Below are 22,571 nucleotides of genomic sequence, written 5' to 3'. Positions count from 1 at the left end.
CCCCTGTGGAACAGTATTACCGCAATAATCATTTTAGCCCCAGCTCTGCACATACTTGAAAACTTGTCCTTGATCTATATTCCACAGCACCAGACACTTTTCAAGCGCTCAAGGACTTTCTGTACGATTGTTCAACAAATACTGCTACTGGTCACTTTCATAATGGTGGAATGATTACCTGCACCAACTGCACACCCGTCATAGTATTGTATTCCACCAGTGACCACTTTATCTCTGCTCGATACTTTGCATATTGTCTCACAGCTGTCATTGGGTGGTACTACTGCACAACGGTACCCTTTCATTACGGAATGTCTTTCCATACTTATTTGTCATGTCCTTGTTTATCGTAGTTGCTTGTTATTGATAATACTGTTGTGGCCTGTACTACCATAGACAAATTCCTTGTGTGTTTTTACATACTTGGCCAATAAAGATGATTCTGATTCTGAAGAGAAGGTCCATGTGTATAGTTTGAACTATAGTTTTGTCAGTCATTCATTCATTTTCCCATATGTCAGCTCCGGGAAGGCTTTGTGTTTGTGAGAAGAATGGGTTATGGTTGTTCGAGTGGCACTTCCTATCAAAGCAGGAGGATGTTATGAGCAGAGGCTAAGTGAGACAGATGCATCTGAGTCATATTATGTGTGCAATTTTCAACAACAACAAAAAAGAAACATTTTGAGGAAAAAGAAAACTGTGTACAGATATAGATTAGCAGCGACGCCAGACTGGCTCTCGGGAGGCAGCCTTGTCTGTGGTGTTCCATTTCACAGAATGACATGTCTAAAGATTGTCTTATGCCACCGGGAGATAATGGAGTCGTGAAGTTTCTCTCGCTAAGACTGAAAAGGAAGGAAGGAGGCGTTGTCGTCGTCTGCTGCTTCCATTTTCCATTTCATTTCAAATGCACTAATTACGGCACGCTAATTATCATCTTAAATCATGAGCATTATTTGCATGGTTTCATTTTGTGAAAGAAACACATTGGAACAAACTGGTTCCCTGACTTTACCTTTGTCGCCTTGCCCTGCTCCCCCGCCCCCCATAAAAAAATGAAAAAATAAAAACAAAAACAGGCAGGGACTCTCGCAGGTGTCTCATTGACAGTGACAAACTATCAGAAGCAACACAGGTGACTTGTTCATCTGGCAATGCCGGAAGGACAACTGGAGGTGAACGTTAGCCAAAAGAGATTTTATCTACTCAACGACAGATAAAGGGAGATTTAAATGAGGCCATGCAAGTTATAAGACAGTTAACACAAAGTGGAAATGGAGTTAAAAATAACAGGAAATAAAACACAACTTGGGCAGAACAAATAAGGCACATTTGGTATTTCTCAGGTCGAAAAACTGATTGGCAGGATCGAGTGTAAGCTCTCGATATCATGACGTTTACCACAATTTTATGGCAACATATATCATTATCGCTCAGAGATCAATTCTGTACAGCCTTATTACATATCACGCAATGTGTGGTATATTTTTGTTCTAACGCCATATGTATGCGACACTGTTACACATTGGCATCTCTCAGTTAACAGTATTGATAACACCAGCATTACAGTCGACCAGAGATGGGGACTGACAATTCAGACTCTATTTTTTTAGACTTACAACTCAACTCATCCATGAAAGACTCGTGTGTGTGTGTGTGTGTGTGTGTGTGTGTGTGTGTGTGTGTGTGTGTGTGTGTGTGTGTCCATGCAGCTCAAGTGCCAGCTCACAAGTTGTCCCTCCACCTCCCCATACCTTTCCGTGCACCCGAGCAACGTCCAAATCTTAATGACGTAGTGAAGACAAATATGAGAACAACGCACAAACAATCATCAGCTTGGCACACTCGCAGCAACAGGCTGCTGCAGCGCTGCCATTTGTGACAGCTTTTACCTTGGATTTGTGGTCAGGGACTTGACAATTGACTTGAACTTAGAGACTTGTGACCATCTCTTCTGTAGACATCAGTATTGGAAGTATGTACGGTAGGATCAATAAACCAGAAAGATGTATCGCAATGTATCATATCATGATAACTCAGCGTACAGCAAGGGTCCCCAAACTTTTCCTGTGATGGCCAAATAACTTTATTCTTCTCAGACAGGGGCCGGGGTCAGTTTGGAACAAAGGTATGACAATCGCAGATGTGTCTTAATGTAAATATTTATTGTTTCCTAAAAAGCTACACATAACCAAATCTTAACCCTTTTTGGGATTTTGACAGGAAAAATAAATAAAGAAATAAATACATTAACTGAATCAGGTTTTGTCTTACCTAATCTTTTCACCATTGTTCTGTTTTATTTGACAGTGGTATGTCCAGGACTTTTTTTTTTTCCAAGGGGTGGTTTCAGATAGGGCACAGACTGAATAAGGGTGGAATAGACGGTTACGTTCTATGCATGTACAAATCTTCATCACGTGGCTAGGCTGGGGAAAAAAATGATCACGGATCTTTGGTATTGTTCAGGGCGCAAGGCTAAATGTGGAGGCGGGCCTTATATGTTTGTTTGTTTTTTCTTCTTTCTTCTTTTTACCCACATTCTTGCTGCTGGAGGCTATAAATTTCTTAATCTTAATCTTAATCTTAATATGTCCCATGGGCCCTAATTTGGGGACCACTGGCGTACGGTATCGATACACCTGCATTAAAAATAAACCACAATAAAATAACGACATTTATTGATTTGTTATAGTAGAGTATGGATCCAGGAGCATCAAATATCAATATCGGAACGTGTGTTCTTGGCTGCAGGGTGCAAGTTGGATGTACCAGTATTAGATATTAATATTACAATCATTCTCTCGGGCCTAAAGTTGCCAACGATGATCATTTTTAAACGGCTGACTATAGAAATAATTTCATATATCTTTTCCCATTTATATGATTTATTCTATTTAAAGCCTTGTGGGCTGCAGTATTTCTCCTCGGAATTACGCAAATGCACTTCAAGATCTCTCTTTGTTTGGCCTCTTATTATGTGTTTCAACGTCATTTCGTTGTGCAAATGCATTTATCCTGCTCATAAAAATATGGAGATTATTTTAACCTTAAGAAATTTTGCGGGTTTTTTTTCTGCGGGGGTTCAGCGGGGGACCGCGTCAGCGGCCTCGCTCCACCGTGGCAGGGACGCAGAAGCAAACCCCCGCCTACTCATTGTCCAGCGGTTTATAGTGCGGTGCGGCGCATATAATTACAAAATTGATTTTTCTTCATAAATCTGAGCATGCGGCTCTTAATCAGGTGCAGTCTGTAGCCCGAAATTTACGGAATGTCAAACAAATATACTGAATACTGTCTATCAATTTATACGAAGTTAAAGTGATTTGTTTATATAGTTTAGAATAATCAGTAATAAGTTATCACTGTAAGCAGTGATTCTGATTCTGTGTGTGGGTGAGTGAGACAATAAAGAACAGAATGCTAATGGGTGTTTTTTCTTTTACAGTGTACATGTTGCGACTGTGGGAGGAAGAACATGCAGACTGTGCATAGGCGGCCACAGTCTTTTAATGGTAATTAAATGGCAGATAGGCTGCATTTATAAAGCGCAGGGGTGGGCAAACTTGTTTTGCTCAAGGGGACAAATTTGATTCTTAAAATGGACAGATGGGCCGGGTCATTCGAAAAAGCACAAAGAAAAAGTTAATGGGCATGTAATGCTGTAATTTAATGTTTTGTGAATGAAAATTGCTTTTATTCGTCATAAAATTAACCACACTCGTTGTTTTCTTTAATTCTATTCAATTTTACTTTAATTCCATAAACTCATCCATCCACCTATCCATTATTTGATTCGCTTATCCTCACGTGGGTCGCGGGCGTGCTGGAGCCTATCCCAACTGTCTTCGGGCAGTAGGCGGGCTACACCCTAAACTGGTTGCCAGCCAATCGCAGGGCACACATAGACAAACACCTATTCGTGCCCACAATCACAGCCCGGGACAACTGAGAGTGTTCCATCAACCCACCATGCATGTTTTTTGGGGAATGTGGGAGGAAACTGGAATACCCAGAGGAAAAAAAGAAGCATCCAGGCATGGGGAGAACCTGCAAAGTCCATAGAGGAAACCGTGAGCCCAGAATCAAACCCTGGTCATCTGTACTGTGAGGCGGGCGTGCTAACCAGTCAAGCACCCTGTTGTACTAAAAATGAATCTAATTAATTTGATTGAGATATATATATATATATATATATGTGTGTGTATGTTACAATGAATTACCAAATGATTCAAATAAACAATATTTATTTTACTAATCGGCTTTATTATCATGCCATGAGTCACAAATTGATTGCCTTTGTGGCTGAGAGTTACACTCACCATGTCCATGTCCACGCATGCTTCATGTTTCAAGTGGAATGAAACTGAACTCAAATATGATCAATCAACACTGCCACTCTGCACAAACTCTGCCGAATATGCAGAGCAGATCATGAGTGGGGTTCCCTCCCTCGCATGTTGCGCTTCTTTGTCATTACGTGGAAATGTGGCTACAGTCTTTTTTTTTTGTTTTTTGTTTTTGCATCAAGCAATTAATGAAGTTCAAAAAAACGTTTTGAATGCAAACAATTACACGCGACAATTGTGGCATTAGTAGGACTAATACAATGGTAACACAGCTATTCAGTTTGTGTAACTTGGAAGGCAAAGAAAGTTTAGATTCTCAAAACGTACTTAAGGGACATCCACGTTCTTAATGTGGCTAAATGCATGGACTGTGTCATGATAATAACAGACTTTAATTTTAGCAAAACGAAGAGGCAGTGTCAATCAGCCTTTTAAAGATATAATCACTTACTGCCTCAGACAAAACAGAGATTCAGTCAAACATTTCAACTATTTCTTTGGTGAAGTCCTGCTGTTTACAATTCAACTAGTATTAGGCCTAATTCATCCATTTTTGGAGAGGCGTTTAGTGGCTTGCGAAAAGGAAACATCACTGCTTCCCTTATTATCGCTCCTCGGTGGAACCTACTCGATTCTCACTCTCCAATGTACATTTAAGACAAATGACGCAGCGGCGTGAGAATGACTTTTGAGGAGCGAGAAAGGTTGCACGTAGCAGACATGGGATCCAGCTAAATTGATCTTACAATAAGTACATTAGGTGATGCGGGATACTGGTGTCAGTCCTAAGAATTACCCGATACTGTAGCGTGCAGTCTTCCTGGTAGGAGTGATGTGGCGTGTGTACCGAGACGCTCTAAGGACACGGACGACAACACCTTATGGAGAGCACGGATTTTGCTCTGCAAAATGGATGATAAACTCTGAAGGTGGCAAGCAGTTCTTTTGCGAGCCCTATCCCCCCTTTGCTCCACGTGTGCAGTTTGGTGAGCCTCATTTCTTTGATGGCCCAGAATAGTTGACAATTAAGTGTTCTTATACTGTTCATGGTTTGTATTTTACAGCGGAATGTGCTCATAAGAGCTTTGATTTAGTGCTACTGATGCCAAACTGTGGTCTAGGTGGGTTTGACGGAACACACGTTTTCCTGGTTAAACTAATTAAATACCTATTCTAATTGAACCCTGACATTAATTGCTCCATTCATAGTGTATGTTGGCACTGACCTATGCAGTAGCAGAGGGTGACTGACAGCAGCACGGCCACGGCAACCGCAATCAGAGCGGTGCACTTCCAGGAGCAGTGTTTGGGTGACTTCTTGAACTTGAAGGCGCCGCGTGACAGGCTGCCGCGGGGCAGCGGGCGCGCCGGCGTGGAGTACACCGTGCCCGTCGCCATTGTGTAGCCGGGTGCCGCCGCGCCGAAGAAGGGGGTGCTTCCGGTTCCCGTCTTAAACAGGAAATGCCTGTCGGATAAGGAGATTGATACATTGATGTCAATATTTGAATGCATTTTTGAACAATTTCAGAGAAGAGGAAAACACATGAGCAAGGGACCAGGGTGTTATAAACTACATACGACTTGGCCAATTATGCTATTATGTTATGAGGCTAACAATATTGTTATCACTCAAGGTTATAACACACTTATAACACCATTTTAGATATTGACAGGTATCATATCTGAATCTCTCAGGGTATAGTATAGATATGCAAGCATGAGTTGTCTGTATAAAAAGGCAGCTTTATTTACATCCACTGAAAAGCATTTACAAACAAACCAGTTCAAGACTGCAAAGCCAAGCATTCAGTGATTTATAGACCAGTAACATTCATTCATGCATCAATTTTTCGATCCGCTTATCCTCACAAGGGTCGCGAGAAAGGGGGGGGGGGGGGTGCTGGAGCCTATCCCAGCCGTCTTCGGGCAGTAGGCGGGGGACACCCTGAACCGGTTGCCAGCCAATCGCAGGGCTCACATAGACGAACAACCATCCATGCTCACACTCACACCTAGGGACAATTTAGAGTGTTCAATCAGCCTGCCATGCATGTTTTTGGAATGTGGGAGGAAACCGGACTACCCGGAGAAAACCCACTCAGGCACGGGTAGAACATGCAATCTCCACACAGGGAGGCCGGAGCTAGAATTGAACCCGGTACCTCTGCACTGTGAGGTCGACACTGAACCACCGGGCCGCCCTAGACCAGTAACAAAATTTTAAAATGAATTCTCCAGCTGACTGGGAGCCATTGTAAAGCCTTTAAGACTGGGTAAAGCATCCACACATGAGAATTAGATGTCAATATTGCGGCATCGTACTGATGCCACGCATATATGCTAGGGTATGAGCAGCATTAGAGATGAAAATATATTGAAAGACTAGCATTACAATTCAATGTTGTATGTATCGGATCACAATCTGTAGTGCAGTATTGCTTTTAAAAACATTGATGTCGCAGTGTATCATATTGTAATCGTTCGAGGTACAGTTCAATACAAAAACTGTGAAAAAAATTCCTTAAAAAAAAGAAGGTCAATGTCATGGCCTGCAAATCGTCAGGATCCCAATCCAATTGAAAATCTTTGGTGGAAGTTGAACAAAATGGCAATGCTCCAACTTGCAATGATGATCTGACAAAACCAATGAGCAAAAGTTGAAGTTAGATTGATGACGAGTCCTGTTTATCACTCATTAAGTCATGCCTCTGAGACGGTGCGCTGTTCTGAAAGCCAGTGTTTTTTTCAAGATTCCATATTTTTTCCTCAGACTTGGGTGGTTATTTTTCTACCTCGGCTTGGTCTAAACAAGCAACTTTGTGACTATCACATCTTTTTCTTGATTTCTTTTCGTGTTTCAACCAGAAAGTTGTCATCCGAAAAAACTTCCGCGTCATGTTGGTGATCAGCTTTTTTTTTCCACAAAATTAAACAACTGACTGTTGATTTCATAATTTTTTGCCAGGGGTTGTATATATTGATATTGTGACATATCGTGAGCTGTTAGGGTACAGTATCGATATCACCAGCAGGAGATATCCATAATATGACATTTACTATTATTTACTTTCAGGCTTAAGTATCAATATGGCGATTGTACGACTTACATATGGCAATCGCAATGTATCGTATCATTCACTCAGGATCCATCATCAATGCAAAATAGATTGCAGATTCATACCATAGGCTAAACCAAGCTCCTAGCAGTTGCTGGGTTGCACTTTAAAAGTCTGCAAACACTGCAACTTCTTTTTTTAATTGTGGTTCTTAACACTGCATTGGATTCATAACAGCATGAGACGGACACATTTAATATTCATGAATAATGAATGCTGCTGCCATTAAAATATAGGATGTTTAAATATCATAAATATCGATAGTCCCCCCCGAAAAATTGTCCAGCCCTTAATAGCAGCCATAATCCACAGCGCTAGACGACGTAAAAACCAAAACACACACTAAAAAGAAACAATCCATCAAGAATACAATGAACTCCCGCCTTGCTTGCTTGCTTGACCTTTTTTGACCAGGCCTGTGCTAATAGCCTATAATACCTGCGCTAATTAAGAGGCTTTAATCAACGGCATTACGCAGCCATCGTCCTATTAACTTTTAAACCCCAAGTGAAAAGCTCTTAAGTAAATGAATTAAACCTTCTTGCCACTCTTACCAGCGCTTGTAGATTAATACCCCCAATGGCTACAGGGCTCGAAAACTGGAACAGCTAACCCTGCGGCCTACCCTCTACTGTTCTTTACATCAAGGAAGAATTTTTACTACCCAAAAACATAATTTCTGTATGTATTTTTTAAGATTATTGTGCCACCTCCAGTGGCACAGAAGACAGACTGCTGTTGATAATGGTCAGGACCAATGTATCTCCTGAAAGAAGTGCGGAGGAACAGTGACTTAAAGGGAGCCCAGATGGCTTAGGCTGGCAAACCACACCCTCTAAAAACATCAAGGACACATCTTAAAAAGAATTTAACACAGCTGAACACAGAACATGAACAGAGGGGTCAAATGTGATATTTGAAACAAGAGTCCTAGATGTAGGAACCTTGCCGATGAAAAGCTGAGGGAATCTGTTGCAGAATTCGGGTGAAGAGTCTGAGCAAATAGGCTGAGGGGGTTTCAGTACAGAATCAATAGTTTTATAAATCATACACGTGGGTTTTGACGGTTAGCCTGAATTAGGTTTAATGGATGTTCTTTTTCGGCCTCTCCAACTGTGATCTGGTAGTTATGCCAGCAGTCCTTTCTGATTTGATAAGAGACCTGCAGCTTGTCTTTCTTCCAATTACGTTTGGCTTTTCAGCAATCATGCTTAGCTGTGCGATATCTGTCACTGAACCAAGGCTCAGATGTAGGTTTTGACTGCACAGTTTTTAACCGAGCCACCGAATCTAATATAACATGGCAAGATGAGTTGAACTAAGAGATCAGTTTCCCTGTGTTTGAAGAGGGCCGGCAAAGATTATTAAAGGTATCAGCGAACCGACCAGCAGTTTAATGGTTAAAAATTTGGCGATTGCACTCTTGAGTGGCAGATTTAACAACAGTGATTTAACAACCAAGATTTTCAAAGTTGACACCGAAAGCAAGAACTAGGTCAAAAATATGACCTTGTTCATGTGTCGGGCCGAATGCCTAAGGGGGGAAAATAATCAAAAATATGAACACCAGTGCTACTTAACCCCCCCCCCCCCCCCCCCTCTTCCAAAATGAAAAACAAACAAACTTGAAAGCTGTTTTGAATTTTAAAAAATCTGCCCTCCTTTCTCACTTTACTTTTTGGTTCTTTTTTTTTTTTTTTTGCCTTAAGTTGACTGAAAGCAGCCTGGAGTAGGAGCACAAGGAGGAGGGTGGGTTGCATGGCAACGGATAATTCATACACGCAGCCAAAAAGCCATACATTTGCTCATCAATAATTTGGACGGCATCTGTGAAGTCTCTTAATTTTTCTGGTTTAAATCCGACAAGAATCTGCACTCAAGGAGCATTAGTACTGTACAGCCAATTAGAAGCATTATCTAAAATCCACACCACGAGTCACGACACACTCAAACACAAAATGGCTGCATTAACAACATTTAAGAGTCTTTTTTTCTGGAAAGTAGGACGTGCAGTGAACTTCCAAGCATCTCCTGCATACGGTACGTATTGTGATCAATGCTGTGGCGCGGAGAACAAATGTCACACTTTGGACCAGTCTGGCAGTCCTTGGCGGCCACCCCCGACTGACGCAAGCTGTCGACACACAGATGGAGGGGGGGATTCCGTTTAAAGGTTAGCACGCGCCATTCCCAGAATTACAATGTCCCAGGTAAAGAGGTGGGAGGTGTTTTTCCCATTCCTGTTGGCTGTATGCGAAAGAAAAAAAAAAGTTCTTTGTTGTGGAATTTCTGTGGTGCATTTGAGTTTATCTGTTCATCGAGTCAAGATTATACTGCAGTGTTAGCTTCTGGGGCTTACGTTTAGCACCTGTGATCTAAAGCTAGCTTGAAGAAAGAAGCCAAACTGAATAAAAATGTAAACTGCAACTTTAGTTTCTGGAGTTAAAAAAAAAAGAAACAAAAATCCACATCAATGCCTGAAATATCAAGTGTACCCGTTCTTTATTCTCATAGAAAAAAGTAATACACGTCCATGTGATCATACATGAATAGCGGCGTTGACTGCACTTTACCTCATGTCACATAAATGAGTTGTGTAGACAAGAAAAATGGGAGAGAAGTTAACGTCCTCCTCCTACCAAGTCTGGGGACTAACTGGCAGGAACCCAGGGCAGCACCTGATCTATCGGTGCCAGCCGATGAGATCACTACTTAGCAACGCAGCTTACATTTGTAACAATATATATTCTTGTGTAGCTTAGTTGCAGCTCTCTTGTTGGTTTGTCTTGTCTGTTTCTAAAATTGTGTCGTTTAGAATCTGGCAAACAGGTTCTAGGTGAGGGACCAGACAAAGCACGGCTCCAAGACCCCTTATGATTAAAAAAAATTAAAGGATCTCAGTTTCCCTTGCCCGGACGCGGGTCACCGGGGCCCCCCTCTGGAGCCAGGCCTGGAGGTGGGGCTCGTTGGCGAGCGCCTGGTGGCCGGGCCTACACCCATGGGGCCCGGCCGGGCTCAGCCCGAAGAGGCAACGTGGGTCCCCCTTCTCATGGTCTCACCACCCGTGGGAGGGGTCAAAGGGGTCGGGTGCAATGCGAGCTGGGCGGCAGCCAAAGGCGGGGACCCTGGCGGTCCGATCCTCGGCTGCAGAAGCTAGCTCTTGGGACATGGAATGTCACCTCTCTGGCAGGGAAGGAGCCCGAGCTGGTGTGTGAGGTAGAGAAGTTCCGACTGGATATAGTCGGACTTGCCTCCACACACAGTCTGGGTTCTGGTACTAGTTCTCTCGAGAGGGGTTGGACTCTCTTCCACTCTGGAGTTGCTCATGGTGAGAGGCGCAGAGCAGGTGTGGGCATACTCATTGCCCCCCGGCTCAGTGCCTGTACATTGGGGTTCACACCGGTAGACGAGAGGGTTGCTTCCCTCCGCCTTCGGGTGGGGGGACGGGTCCTGACTGTTGTTTGTGCATATGCACCAAACGGCAGCTCAGCATACCCACCCTTTTTGGAGTCCTTGGAGGGTGTGCTGGAGAGTACTCCTGCTGGGGACTCCCTTGTTCTGCTGGGGGACTTCAATGCTCACGTGGGCAATGACAGTGAGACCTGGAGGGGCGTGATTGGGAGGAACGGCCCCCCCGATCAGAACTCGAGTGGTGTTTTGTTATTGGACTTCTGTGCTCGCCACGGATTGTCCATAACGAACACCTTGTTCAAACATAAGGGTGTCCATATGTGCACTTGGCACCAGGACACCCTAGGCCGTAGTTCGATGATCGACCTTGTGGTTGTATCATCGGATTTGCGGCCGCATGTTTTGGACACTCGGGTGAAGAGAGGGGCGGAGCTGTCAACTGATCACCACCTGGTGGTGAGTAGGCTCCGATGGTGGGGGAAGATGCCGGTCCGTCCTGGCAGACCCAAACGTATTGTGAGGGTTTGTTGGGAGCGTCTGGCAGAATCCCCTGTCAGAAGGAGTTTCAACTCCCACCTCCGACAGAGCTTTTCCCATGTTCCGGGGGAGACGGGGGACATTGAGTCCGAGTGGACCATGTTCCGTGCCTCTATTGTTGAGGCGGCCAATCTGAGTTGTGGCCGTAAGGTGGTTGGTGCCTGTCGTGGCGGCAACCCTCGTACTCGCTGGTGGACACCAGCAGTAAGGGATGCCGTCAAGCTGAAGAAGGAGTCCTATCGAGCCTTTATGGCCTGTGGGACCCCAGAGGCAGCTGACGGGTATCGACTGGCCAAGCGGAACGCAGCTTCGGTGGTCGCCGAGGCAAAAACCCGAGCGTGGGAAGAGTTCGGTGAGGCCATGGAAGCCGACTTCCGGACGGCTTCGAGGAAATTCTGGTCCACCATCCGACGTCTCAGGAGGGGGAAGCAGTGCACCACTAACACTGTGTACAGTGGGGATGGGGCGCTGCTGACTTCGACTCGGGACGTTGTGAACCGGTGGGCAGAGTACTTCGAAGACCTCCTCAACTCCACCAACACGTCTTCCTTGGAGGAAGCAGAGTCTGAGGACCCTGAGGTGGGCTCTCCTATCTCTGTGGTTGAAGTCACCGATGTGGTTAAAAAGCTCCTCGGTGGCAGGGCCCCAGGGGTGGATGAGATCCGCCCGGAGTTCCTCAAGGCTCTGGATGTTGTGGGGCTGTCCTGGTTGACACGCCTCTGCAACATCGCATGGTCAACGGGGAGAGTGCCTCTGGATTGGCAGACCGGGGTGGTAGTCCCTCTTTTTAAAAGGGGGGACCGGAGGGTGTGTTCCAACTACAGAGGGATCACACTCCTCAGCCTCCCTGGTAAGGTCTATTCAGGGGTGCTGGAGAGGAGGGTCCGTCAGGAAGTCGAGCCTCAGATTGAGGAGGAGCAGTGTGGTTTTCGTCCCGGCCGTGGAACAGTGGACCAGCTCTACACCCTTAGCAGGGTCCTCGAGGGTATGTGGGAATTCGCCCAACCAGTCTACATGTGCTTTGTGGACTTGGAGAAGGCGTTTGACCGTGTCCCTCGGGGAGTTCTGTGGGGGGTGCTTCGTGGGTATGGGGTACCGAACCCCCTGATACGGGCTATTCGGTCACCATACCACCGATGTCAGAGTTTGGTTCGCATTGCCGGCAGTAAGTCGGAATCGTTTCCAGTGAGGGTAGGACTCCGCCAAGGCTGCCCTTTGTCGCCGATTCTGTTCATAATCTTTATGGACAGAATTTCTAGGCGCAGCCGAAGCGTTGAGGGCGTCCGTTTTGGTGGCCTCAGTATTGCATCCCTGCTTTTTGCAGATGATGTGGTGCTGTTGGCTCCTTCAAACGGGGCTCTCCAACTCTCACTGGAGCGTTTCGCAGCTGAGTGTGAAGCGGTTGGGATGAAAATCAGCACCTCCAAATCTGAAACCATGGTCCTCAGTCGGAAAAGGGTGGAGTGCCCCCTCCGGGTCGGGGGAGAGATCTTGCCCCAAGTGGAGGAGTTTAAGTATCTTGGGGTCTTGTTCACGAGTGAGGGCAGGAGGGAGCGAGAGATCGACAGGCGGATCGGTGCAGCGTCTGCTGTGATGCGGACGTTGTATCGGTCTGTCGTGGTGAAGAAGGAGCTGAGCCAAAGGGCGAAGCTCTCAATTTACCGGTCGATCTACGTTCCAACCCTCATCTATGGTCACGAGCTATGGGTCGTGACCGAAAGAACGAGATCCCGGATACAAGCGGCCGAAATGAGTTTTCTCCGCAGGGTGTCCGGGCTCTCCCTTAGAGATAAGGTGAGAAGCTCGGTCATCCGGGAGGGGCTCAGAGTTGAGCCGCTTCTCCTCCACATCGAGAGGAGCCAGATGAGGTGGCTTGGGCATCTGATTCGGATGCCTCCTGAACGCCTCCCTGGTGAGGTGTTCCGGGCATGTCCCACCGGGAGGAGACCCCGGGGAAGACCCAGGACACGCTGGAGTGACTATGTCACCCAGCTGGCCTGGGAACGCCTCGGGATCCCCCGGGGAGAGCTGGAAGAAGTAGCTAGGGAGAGGGAAGTCTGGGCTTCCCTGCTAAAGCTGTTGCCCCCGCGACCCGGCCCCGGATAAGCGGTAGAAGATGGATGGATGGATGAATCTGTTTCTGTCTTCATACTATTGTTATTTATATTGTGCTGTGTAATTATACATGTTCTGTGGCTGAGTTGTTTGTTCCTTTTGCTAGTTTTTCTTTTTAAGAAAAGTTTTCAGTTGTTTTGCCCTTTTCGGTGTGGAGCTCCTTTCGTGCTTCGCGCATCCACTTCTGTTTGCTTCTAGTCGCATTCCGTAATTTTCCATGTGACCCTTTTGTATGGTGTGGTTCCTCTTTCCCTGTATATTTTCTTGCTCATGGTGTGCATGCTCCTTGGGTTGAATAAACTTATTGTTTGGTGTCTCTATTTTGAGTTGGCTTTGCTCCTTTGGGTTATATATTCTGTATATACAACCATAACACTCACATTCGGAAACAGGATGTATGGTACAAACACAGAACGTCTGCTGTAATAACTTGAGACTGTGTTGCGATTGTGAGAAAAGATGAGGCAGTTCATGGAGTCAAAGATGAACAGCAAGTAGAAAGTCACTGGTGATTTTGCATGACTCAGGGTGAACTTATTTGTTGTATATCTGAAAATAAATTATGACCGAAGCCATTCCTCAATCTTGTTTTGAGTTTTTTGTAGTGTGAGGTAACACAAAAGAAAAAAAAAAGTGTCAAAGTCATTGTTCTGCTTCACATGTTTCTTTTCCAAAAAGCTTTGTACGGTGAAACCAACCCATGTTCGAGTGTTAACGACTAAAATCCTTATCCTACTGAGCGGCAAAGGTTTGCGAGGTGCTGCAAAGATGAATGAGTTTAACTGCCCAAAGACAGACACGCAAAGCTTGTGGCATCTGATTCAAAAAGGCTTGAAATGCAATTTGCTGCCAAAATATTGGAGCAAAGGTGATGTTGTCATCATGAGGTGTTATGTTCAGAATTCTGAGGAAAATCCTGAATTAATTAAAAGACTGTAACATAAACTGTGTCAAAAAATGAAGCATCCCAAATGCTGTACTGTACATGGCTGGAAAATTATTATCTGGATGCTTTACATGTTTGTTTTGGTTTTCCTTTAAAGAGCACAATGAAAATGAAATGATGTCGGATACAACGAACAAACACGGCTGCCGCGTAATTGATTAGCGCCGGTTTGATGCAACACGGCGCATTGCTATGCTAATCCGGCTGGTGGCAAAGGCAAAGGGACAGCCGCGAAAGCCGATGAATGGTCTCAAGTCTAAGGGACTGGGACCTGCACGCTTGTCTGTCCCATTGGGACGAATGCGGTGGCAGAAAAGGCCAGGGGCACTCTGCGGCCGCCACGGCTTGTCATCGACGTGACATTTGAAAACCAGCCACAAAACACGAAACAAGTGAGCGGGTGGATTTGTCCACGGTTAAACTGCACAAGAAGAACACTCTAAACAAAGCCAATTGAAGTCGTCCTAACGGCTAATCCGCCTCTCCGACGCTAGCCCTTAGCTAGCAAGAGCATTCCACGGCTAGAGATGAATAATCAAACTGCAATGGTTTGTAAACAGGAAAAATGCGATATTTGTTACATATTATCATGTAATTAATCAGTTAGTTATGTCATAAATGATGTTTTCAAAAACGAATTGTATATGATGCACATTGTATTTGTCTGTCATTCATCTCCTAAAAAGAATACAAACCACTGAAGTTACATCAAGAAGAAAATATTGCAGGTGTATTTTTTTTCTATTAATTTTTATTTAATTTCCACTTGTTGGTGGCATTAATTTCTGATTTTAAAAAAAAAAACTTACTGTCGCCCTTTTGTCTCAAGAAAATATTTACGATTGCACTCATTACATATTTTTCCTGTCTGCATCGTTCACAGTCAACTCACCAGAGGACATCTCCAGGATCGTCGCCACCGACGACCTCCCACAAGGCAGCAAAGCGTCTTCCGACACGCTCTCGATCAATTCCACACGGGCGACATTGTCAACGGAGAACACCTCTGTTCCCTTGCACGCATGAAGGCTTTCAACGGAACAATTGTGAACAACCTTCAGATGTTATTCAAGGCCCCCAAAAAAGAGAGGCTTGTGATGAAGCATATGCGTACCCATATTTTATTCGATAAAAAATCTATTTTTTAACGAATGTCTTTTCTGTTGCAGGACGTGAAAGGTGAACCTATGGATGATCGTTTTTAGCTATAGTTGCCCCAAAAATGTCTTGGACAAATCAGCAGAAGATATTCTCCCTGGAGATCTATTTTGCAACAAAATCATACCAGAGTGTACAGATTCAGTTTCGAAAACTTTTCCATTGTCGCAACTTTCCACCAAAATCAACGATTGTTAGTTGGATTACGAAGTTCAGAGAGCATGGGACTGTAGTGAACTTATGTTCTAAAGCCACAGGGGGAACTTATTCAGGCAGGAAAAAGAGTGCAAGGACAGAAGAAAACATTGCTGCAGTGAGGGACTCAATAGAACGCAGCCCTAGGACACATCTTGGGAAAGCCATAAATTGACTAAAAATTGACAGAAATAGCTGAAACTCTGGTGAATGGTCTTCCATAAACTGAATAATGTGTGGTTGTAATTTGAAATAAATAGCTTTCTAATCAAACTCACAATTGAAATTTTCAAGGGTACGCATCTTTTTGGGACACCCTGTACATAAGTTCTATTTGGATGCTAACAGTGAAGACTTATAGAAATAAATGTGCACTCTCATCCACTATGAGGGCTTAACTTGAGAGGATCAGAAAGGTAAAGGTTAAAATACAATTTGCATCAAACCATTAAATGTCTTTGTCATACATTTATACTGATAAAAAAATAAAGGAAACACGTAAACAGCACAATGTAACTCCAAGTGTTCCCTTTATTTTTTTAGATGTCTATATATATATATTTATACAAACATACACACACACCCGCACACACGTGTGCGGGTGTGTGTGTGTCAATCGTCTAATTCGTCAAAAAAAAAAAATTGCATCTATCTCACAGAACTCTGTACTTAACCGCAGCCAAATCCCATTTTGACATTTACAACCAAATAAACAACTGTAGTAAGGTGACTATTTTTCAGTTCCTTGAGGATCATTAATGTGATGTCTTCATAAATCAGCCATAGAGCACAAAGTGGAAGAAACTACTTTTGCGTATAAAATTGAATTATCTTTATTCACTGGTGTTTTGAAGATAAATGGTGTCATTCTTTTAATCATCAATGGTTGATTTGTATCTTCGAATGGAGTGAATAGTTCTACAGTACACCGTCCTTTCTCACTCTGCCTACCTTCACCTTTTTCAACTAACCTTGTGGACAAGGTCAAATGTCATTTTTAGTATTATGTACAGTATATATAATATGTATTTATATATATATATATATATATATATATATATTTATTTATTTGGGGGGGGGGGGGTCATTTCGCAGGCTGCAAATGGCCCCTGGTCTGTAGTTTGGATACTGCTGCAGTACATGATACCAAATAATGAAATAACAGCTTCTGTGTGAAAATTTGTTTAGTCTGTTCCCACCGCTCTTAGAAGCAACACGGATTTGTGGCACAAATGCAGGCCGATAGAAAGGCTTTGTTGATAATGGCCTTTTCTAAGTGATTCAGCAGGACAACTGTGCTGAGTTTGGCCAAAGGCTGCAGGTGAGGCCATCACCTTTTATTCAGCAGCGTGCGGAGCGTGAGGGGGGACAGACAACAAGTACAGATAAAGTGGATTGGCCCACCGGTTGAAGGAGGAAGGACAGGCTGAGAGAAGTACAACAAGGTTCATGCTTGTAAAGTCGGGAGCATCTTGTGACTCTTTTAGTGTGTGCGTGATTGCTTCTGGTTTCTATTACAGAGAGGTAAAATGAGATGAAGGAGAGTGCGGGTTTGATGCTACAATAAGTCAAGTAAGTCCAGACTTGTGGGAGACAACCTAGTGCAGTGGTTGTCAGCTCGGAGGGAACCCCCACCATTCATCCTGAGGGCGTGAATAACATAGATACAAATTGGGGGGAAAAAAATATTTAAATAGAATTATCTTGAAATCTGAGGGAAATATTTGTTTTGTCCATCTGTGCTGTCTGATTTTGTCCCCGTCTGGGAGTGTAAATATTTACCAATGCCACTGGTTTCAAGCCAAGAATTAGGTCTTCCAATTGGGGTTCTCAAGACAGGTTTAGACAGTGCGGCTTTCAATGTAGGTTTTCAAGCATGGGGAAGGGTTTCATATTATGGTTAGAAGCCAATGTGAGTCTTTCAAACTAGAGTGAGGGTTTCAATCCAGGGTCAGAATTTCAAACATGGGTTGGAGTTTCATGAAAAGATTTAGGGTTTGAAATTAAGGTTTGAAGCCAGGGTTAGGGATTCAAGTTTGGATTTTCAATAGGGTTTCAACAGGGGATATGGTTTCAAATTAGGGTTCTTATGTTAGGGGTTCAAGCCTGGATTAGAGTTTAAGTTTTATAATTAGGATTTCAAGTTCGGGTTAGGGTTGTAAACAAGAGTTAGGGTTTCATGACTGGGTTTAGTGTTTTTTTATTTTACTTTATTTAAATTACATTTTGAAGTCAGGTTTTGGGTTTCAAGTAGGGTCTAAGACCGGGGTGAGTATCTCATCGTAGGGTTTCAAACCAAAGCTACATTTCAAAGTACTACGGGTAGGGTTTCAAGTCCTATAGCAACATTCCACTTCATCCGTGAAGTGGTATGCGCACACTTGCAGTCCTACCCCATCAACCAAGTCCACAATGATTGGCTGCCGGCATCGCGGGGACGATTTCATTGGGGTCCGAAGGGGAAGATCTCCCACACGACATCGACAAAAAGCTCAAGTTGCAAAAAGCACTTAGCAGCGCTCAATGAATTGTTAGTCTAAATGTGCTAATTGGACACACAAGCAATCAGGTCAACATTATTGGACCAATCAATGAGAGACCGATATCTCACTGTGATCGAGCTACGTTTGCACTCTTTACCATACCGCAAAGGAAGTGGCAATCCCAATGACCCCTAACCAAGATTTAAAACCCTACATTGTAATCCTTACTCTGGTTTGAAAACTTATTATGAAACCCAAACCCAATACTTTGAAACGCTAACACCGGCTTGAAATAATGAGACTGCAACCATCAACTGAAACCTTGATTTAAAGCTCTATCCCTGTCTTAAAGCCCCGTTTTGAGGCTCTAACCTTTGTTGAAAACCTAACCCCGGCTAAGAAATCCTAATTTGAAACTCTTGTCCAAACATAACACTTATTTTCTACTTTAAAAATCCGATCCCTTGTTTGAAGCACACATTTCAAACCCTTACTTCAAACCATAGCAGTGAATTTAAAGCCTTCTTGGGATCGTAATTTGAAATCCTACTTTGAAACACTAAACAAGGGTTTAAACCCTCATTTGAAAACTAATTTGAAACAAATACCTACGCTTGAAACCCGGACCACTGTTTGAAAGCATTATTTTGAAACCTGACTAACAGTGAGTTTGAAACCCTAATTTGAATTCTTAATTTCAGGCCCTACCCGTAGCATGAAATCATGAGTTGAAATCTTAAACCTGTCTATAAATCTTACTTTGGTAGACTTAGAGTAGTTTAAGGATGAAGGAAAACATTTTTGGGGAGTATACTTTTCCACTAAAATGCCACCAGAGCACGTATTGTGCAGCACATAGTTGACGGAGACATGTGGGACCAACTGCCACCCCGTTCGGAAAGCAACGGGAAATGGAGAAAAATAAAAAGTAAACAATGACATTTTAGCGGCGCTCGTAAAAAAGCGAAGAAAGAGCGAAGCGCAGTGAATAAAATGATGCTTCACGGCAGGAATTGAAGAATTAAAGTGTCTGCTTTACGGCTCATACTCTATCACGCAGTTATTGTGTCACAAATGTATCGCAAACGGCGTCGCCGGCCTGATAAATGTGTGCTTCGACTGCCTTGCAGTGAGGTCTCCATTTTGACTTGCCGTGACTGGATCTCGTTCAATGCACAAATCAAGACTGTCAGATAAGAGAGCTTGTTAAAAGTGAACTCCCCAGGGTGCCATGCTATAAATTTTACCACAATGTATAAACTGGGCTTGAAACCCTACTTTGAAAACCAAACTCAGGCTTGAAACCCTGACTTTAAACCTTAACGTAGGGGTCTTTAAACCCCAATACCTGACCTGAAACCTTTATTTGGAGTCCTAAACCCAGTTTGAAATCCTAAACCAGGCTTGCAACTCTGCTTTAAAACCTTAATCCTGTGTTGAAACCCAAACTTGAAATTTTACCTTTATCTTGAAACCCTGATTCAAAATCCAATCCAAATTAATTCATAAAGCTTTTTAAACACAAAACACAAATCCTAGTGAAATCCTAGTTTGAACCCCCAATCCAGGCATCACCGGTGCTTTAAAACCCTAACCGAACTTGAAACCCTAACTTTTAAATTCTAACTCTAGATTAGATTCTGAAACTTTGACTCATGCAAAAACCTAACCCTGATTCAAAAGGAAACCTCAAATCTGGTCTTGAAACCTGACTTTGAAATCCTGACCCAGTCTTGAAATTTCGATTTGAAACTCATTCCCTTATTTGAAAGCATGAATCTATTTTCAAACCTTGAATTGAAACGCGATCTTAAGTGCAGAACCCCAATTTGCAATCCCTAAATGTACTATCAATCCCTCGTTTGATAAATGCGCCCCCAAAGATAGCACGGTTTTAGCCACCTAACCGTGAGGCCTCCATGATGGTTCCCGGCCTGATCAAGGGCAACACCATTTGTGTTGACAATTTACACCAAGTCCTCCTGAATTCTCCTGAGAAAAAATGCTCTTCCATGTCGACGGTGAAACGGAGGCTGGTGTGAATCACATTGAGTCAGGAGCAAGACGGGAGAACTTGTTAAAAGCCAATTCTGCCAGGGTGTCACCCAGGTGTGAACATGATTTGATGCAATCAACAACCACATCACATGTTGAAGCCTTAACTATGGCTTCAATCCCTATTTTAAAACCCTGACCTATATTCAAAATGTTCACCCCGTCTAAAAAGCCACTTGAAAGCCTCACTTGATGCTTTCTTTTAAAAGCTCAACGCTTGTGTGCTGTCCTCTCGACATGTGACTATGTGCAGCTCAACAGCCAGCGAACCAGTAAACTCTAAACACAAGAATTTTCTTGCATTCATAAAGTTCTCTTGTCCCAACAAAAGGCAAAAAGGGATGTGTAAGTGTGGTAAAAAGACGAAAGTCTTCCATGGGTCAAGTGTTTGGAGTACACTCACCGCCGTCTATGAGCTATTCTGAATCAACTGCAACGATAACTTGTTTTACACAGGAGAAATTCGTCAAAGATCTACGATTATCAACCGATGCGCTTACATTAGTGAAAGGCAAAACAATCCACAAAAAAATCATCAGCTCATCAGCAAGCTCTGTAGAGGCCTGAAACGATGATGAACAATTGAATCAGGTGTGTTGGAGTAGGGAGGGATCTAAAACAGGCAGGACATGGCTCTCGATGAACCCTTGGTTTACACCATAATTCTGAAATCCTGATTCTGGTTTCAAACGTTTATTAGAAGTTCAATAATGGTCATTATTTGTAACCTTAAGCTCAGTTTTAAAAGCTAATTTGAGAGCATTAACCAAGTTTGGAACCCTGACACACACTTTGAATCTTACTTTGAAAGTCAAACTCATTCTTAAAACCGCAATTTGATAGCTCAAAGGCCTTTTCTTCATGTTCAACGTGGCACATGGGCAACCGTGCTCGAGGGCAAGCTTGCCCAAAATTAGAAGTGGTTGCTTCACGGCCTCCCAGGAAGTGGCACGGATGCTATCTTGCTATTTAGTCTATTGCTGTTAGTATTTTTAAATCACTCCGCCAACACCTCTCCTATTGGATGCGGCGTCTGATGTCACCACGAGGCTATGCCCTCGTAATGACTTGGTTTGTCGGCGCCCTGCTAAATGCAACATCAACAGGCTTTAACTTGAAACCATAGCCTTAGGTTGATAACCGAATGTGAAACTCTAACATTTTGCAACCCTGTTTTGAAACCTTATCTTGAAGCCCTAACCCAAGCTGGAAACCCGAATATAAAATGCTACTTTGCAAATGTGCAAATAAGGCTGCTTAGTCCAAAGTCCTGCTGAGTGTAATTGCCGAGCTAACAGAACAATTAATAGGACAGCACTGCTGCTCGTCCACAGATTATCACTACAGGACATGTTATCCGAACCCACGGCGGGACATTAGGGTAACCACGGCAACTGAGTGAGCGCCACAGCAATACATGCTGGGAAGCATGGTGCTTAACTTACCGGCTCTCCAGGGCCACATTGCTGCCCAGCACCCAGCTGTCCTGCAGCTGGACGCATTCTGCCGTGCTCTGCAAATCGGCCGCCAGGCCGGCGGCGGACGGCGGGCTCGCGGCCCTGTGATTGGCCAGCGAGCCGCGGCTCAGGGATGTGATGGAGGGGTGCTGCTTGTGGGGAGGCGGCGGTGGTGCTGGCGGCAGGGGGGGTGGACCCTGAGGACTGGGCAGATGGTCGCCTGGAGAGAGAAGAGAGAGGAGGGGAGAGATGGACTCATGTTAGATTTTGATCATAGCTTTCGTTTTCTATTCAGTGAGGCGACTAATTGATTCCCCAACCCTGCAGATGTTTTGAAACCTTAATTCACAAGCCTAACTAATACTTGAAACCTTACTTCGAAACCCAAGCCTTAGCCCGGAACCCAAAATTGAATCGCAGCACTGCATTGGAACCTTATTTTAAAACTCTAACCTTGGCTTGAATACATAATCTTAACCTTTGTTGAAAGCCAAAACCCAGTCTTAAACCAGAAACCCTGGCTTGAAGCCCTACTTTGTGACCAGAACTCCAAGGTGAAACCCCATTTTGAAATTGCAATTAAAACAAAATAATTAAAAAAAAATTGTATATATAAAGCACTTGTGCTCAAAATCACAACTAGGGACGATTTAGAGTGTCCCATTAACCTGCCATGCATGCTTTTAGAATGTGGGAAGAAACCAGAACACCCGGAGAAAACCCAATGCAGGCACGGGGAGAACATGCAA

General features: G+C 43.8%; 1 protein-coding gene across 1 annotated transcript in view; it reads right to left on the bottom strand.

The window, feature by feature from the left end:
* The window catches only part of LOC147208555 (teneurin-3), a 230,472-nt gene that overhangs the window by 99,108 nt on the left and 108,793 nt on the right, over nucleotides 1-22,571 (bottom strand). Inside the window, exons 5-6 of the mRNA XM_086137267.1 lie at nucleotides 21,811-22,042; nucleotides 5,576-5,814 (exon numbers count right to left, since the gene is read on the bottom strand). Of these exons, the coding sequence (XP_085993393.1) occupies nucleotides 5,576-5,814; nucleotides 21,811-22,042 (471 nt within the window). The remainder of the gene's footprint in view (nucleotides 1-5,575; nucleotides 5,815-21,810; nucleotides 22,043-22,571) is intronic.

Source organism: Hippocampus guttulatus, chromosome 2, assembly GCF_054856545.1.
Source record: "Hippocampus guttulatus isolate MCC_2025c chromosome 2, RoL_Hgut_1.0, whole genome shotgun sequence".
Classification (NCBI taxonomy): Eukaryota; Metazoa; Chordata; class Actinopteri; order Syngnathiformes; family Syngnathidae; genus Hippocampus; species Hippocampus guttulatus.
Note: the sequence above shows the minus strand (reverse complement) of the source record. Positions and strands in the feature narration are given on the sequence as shown.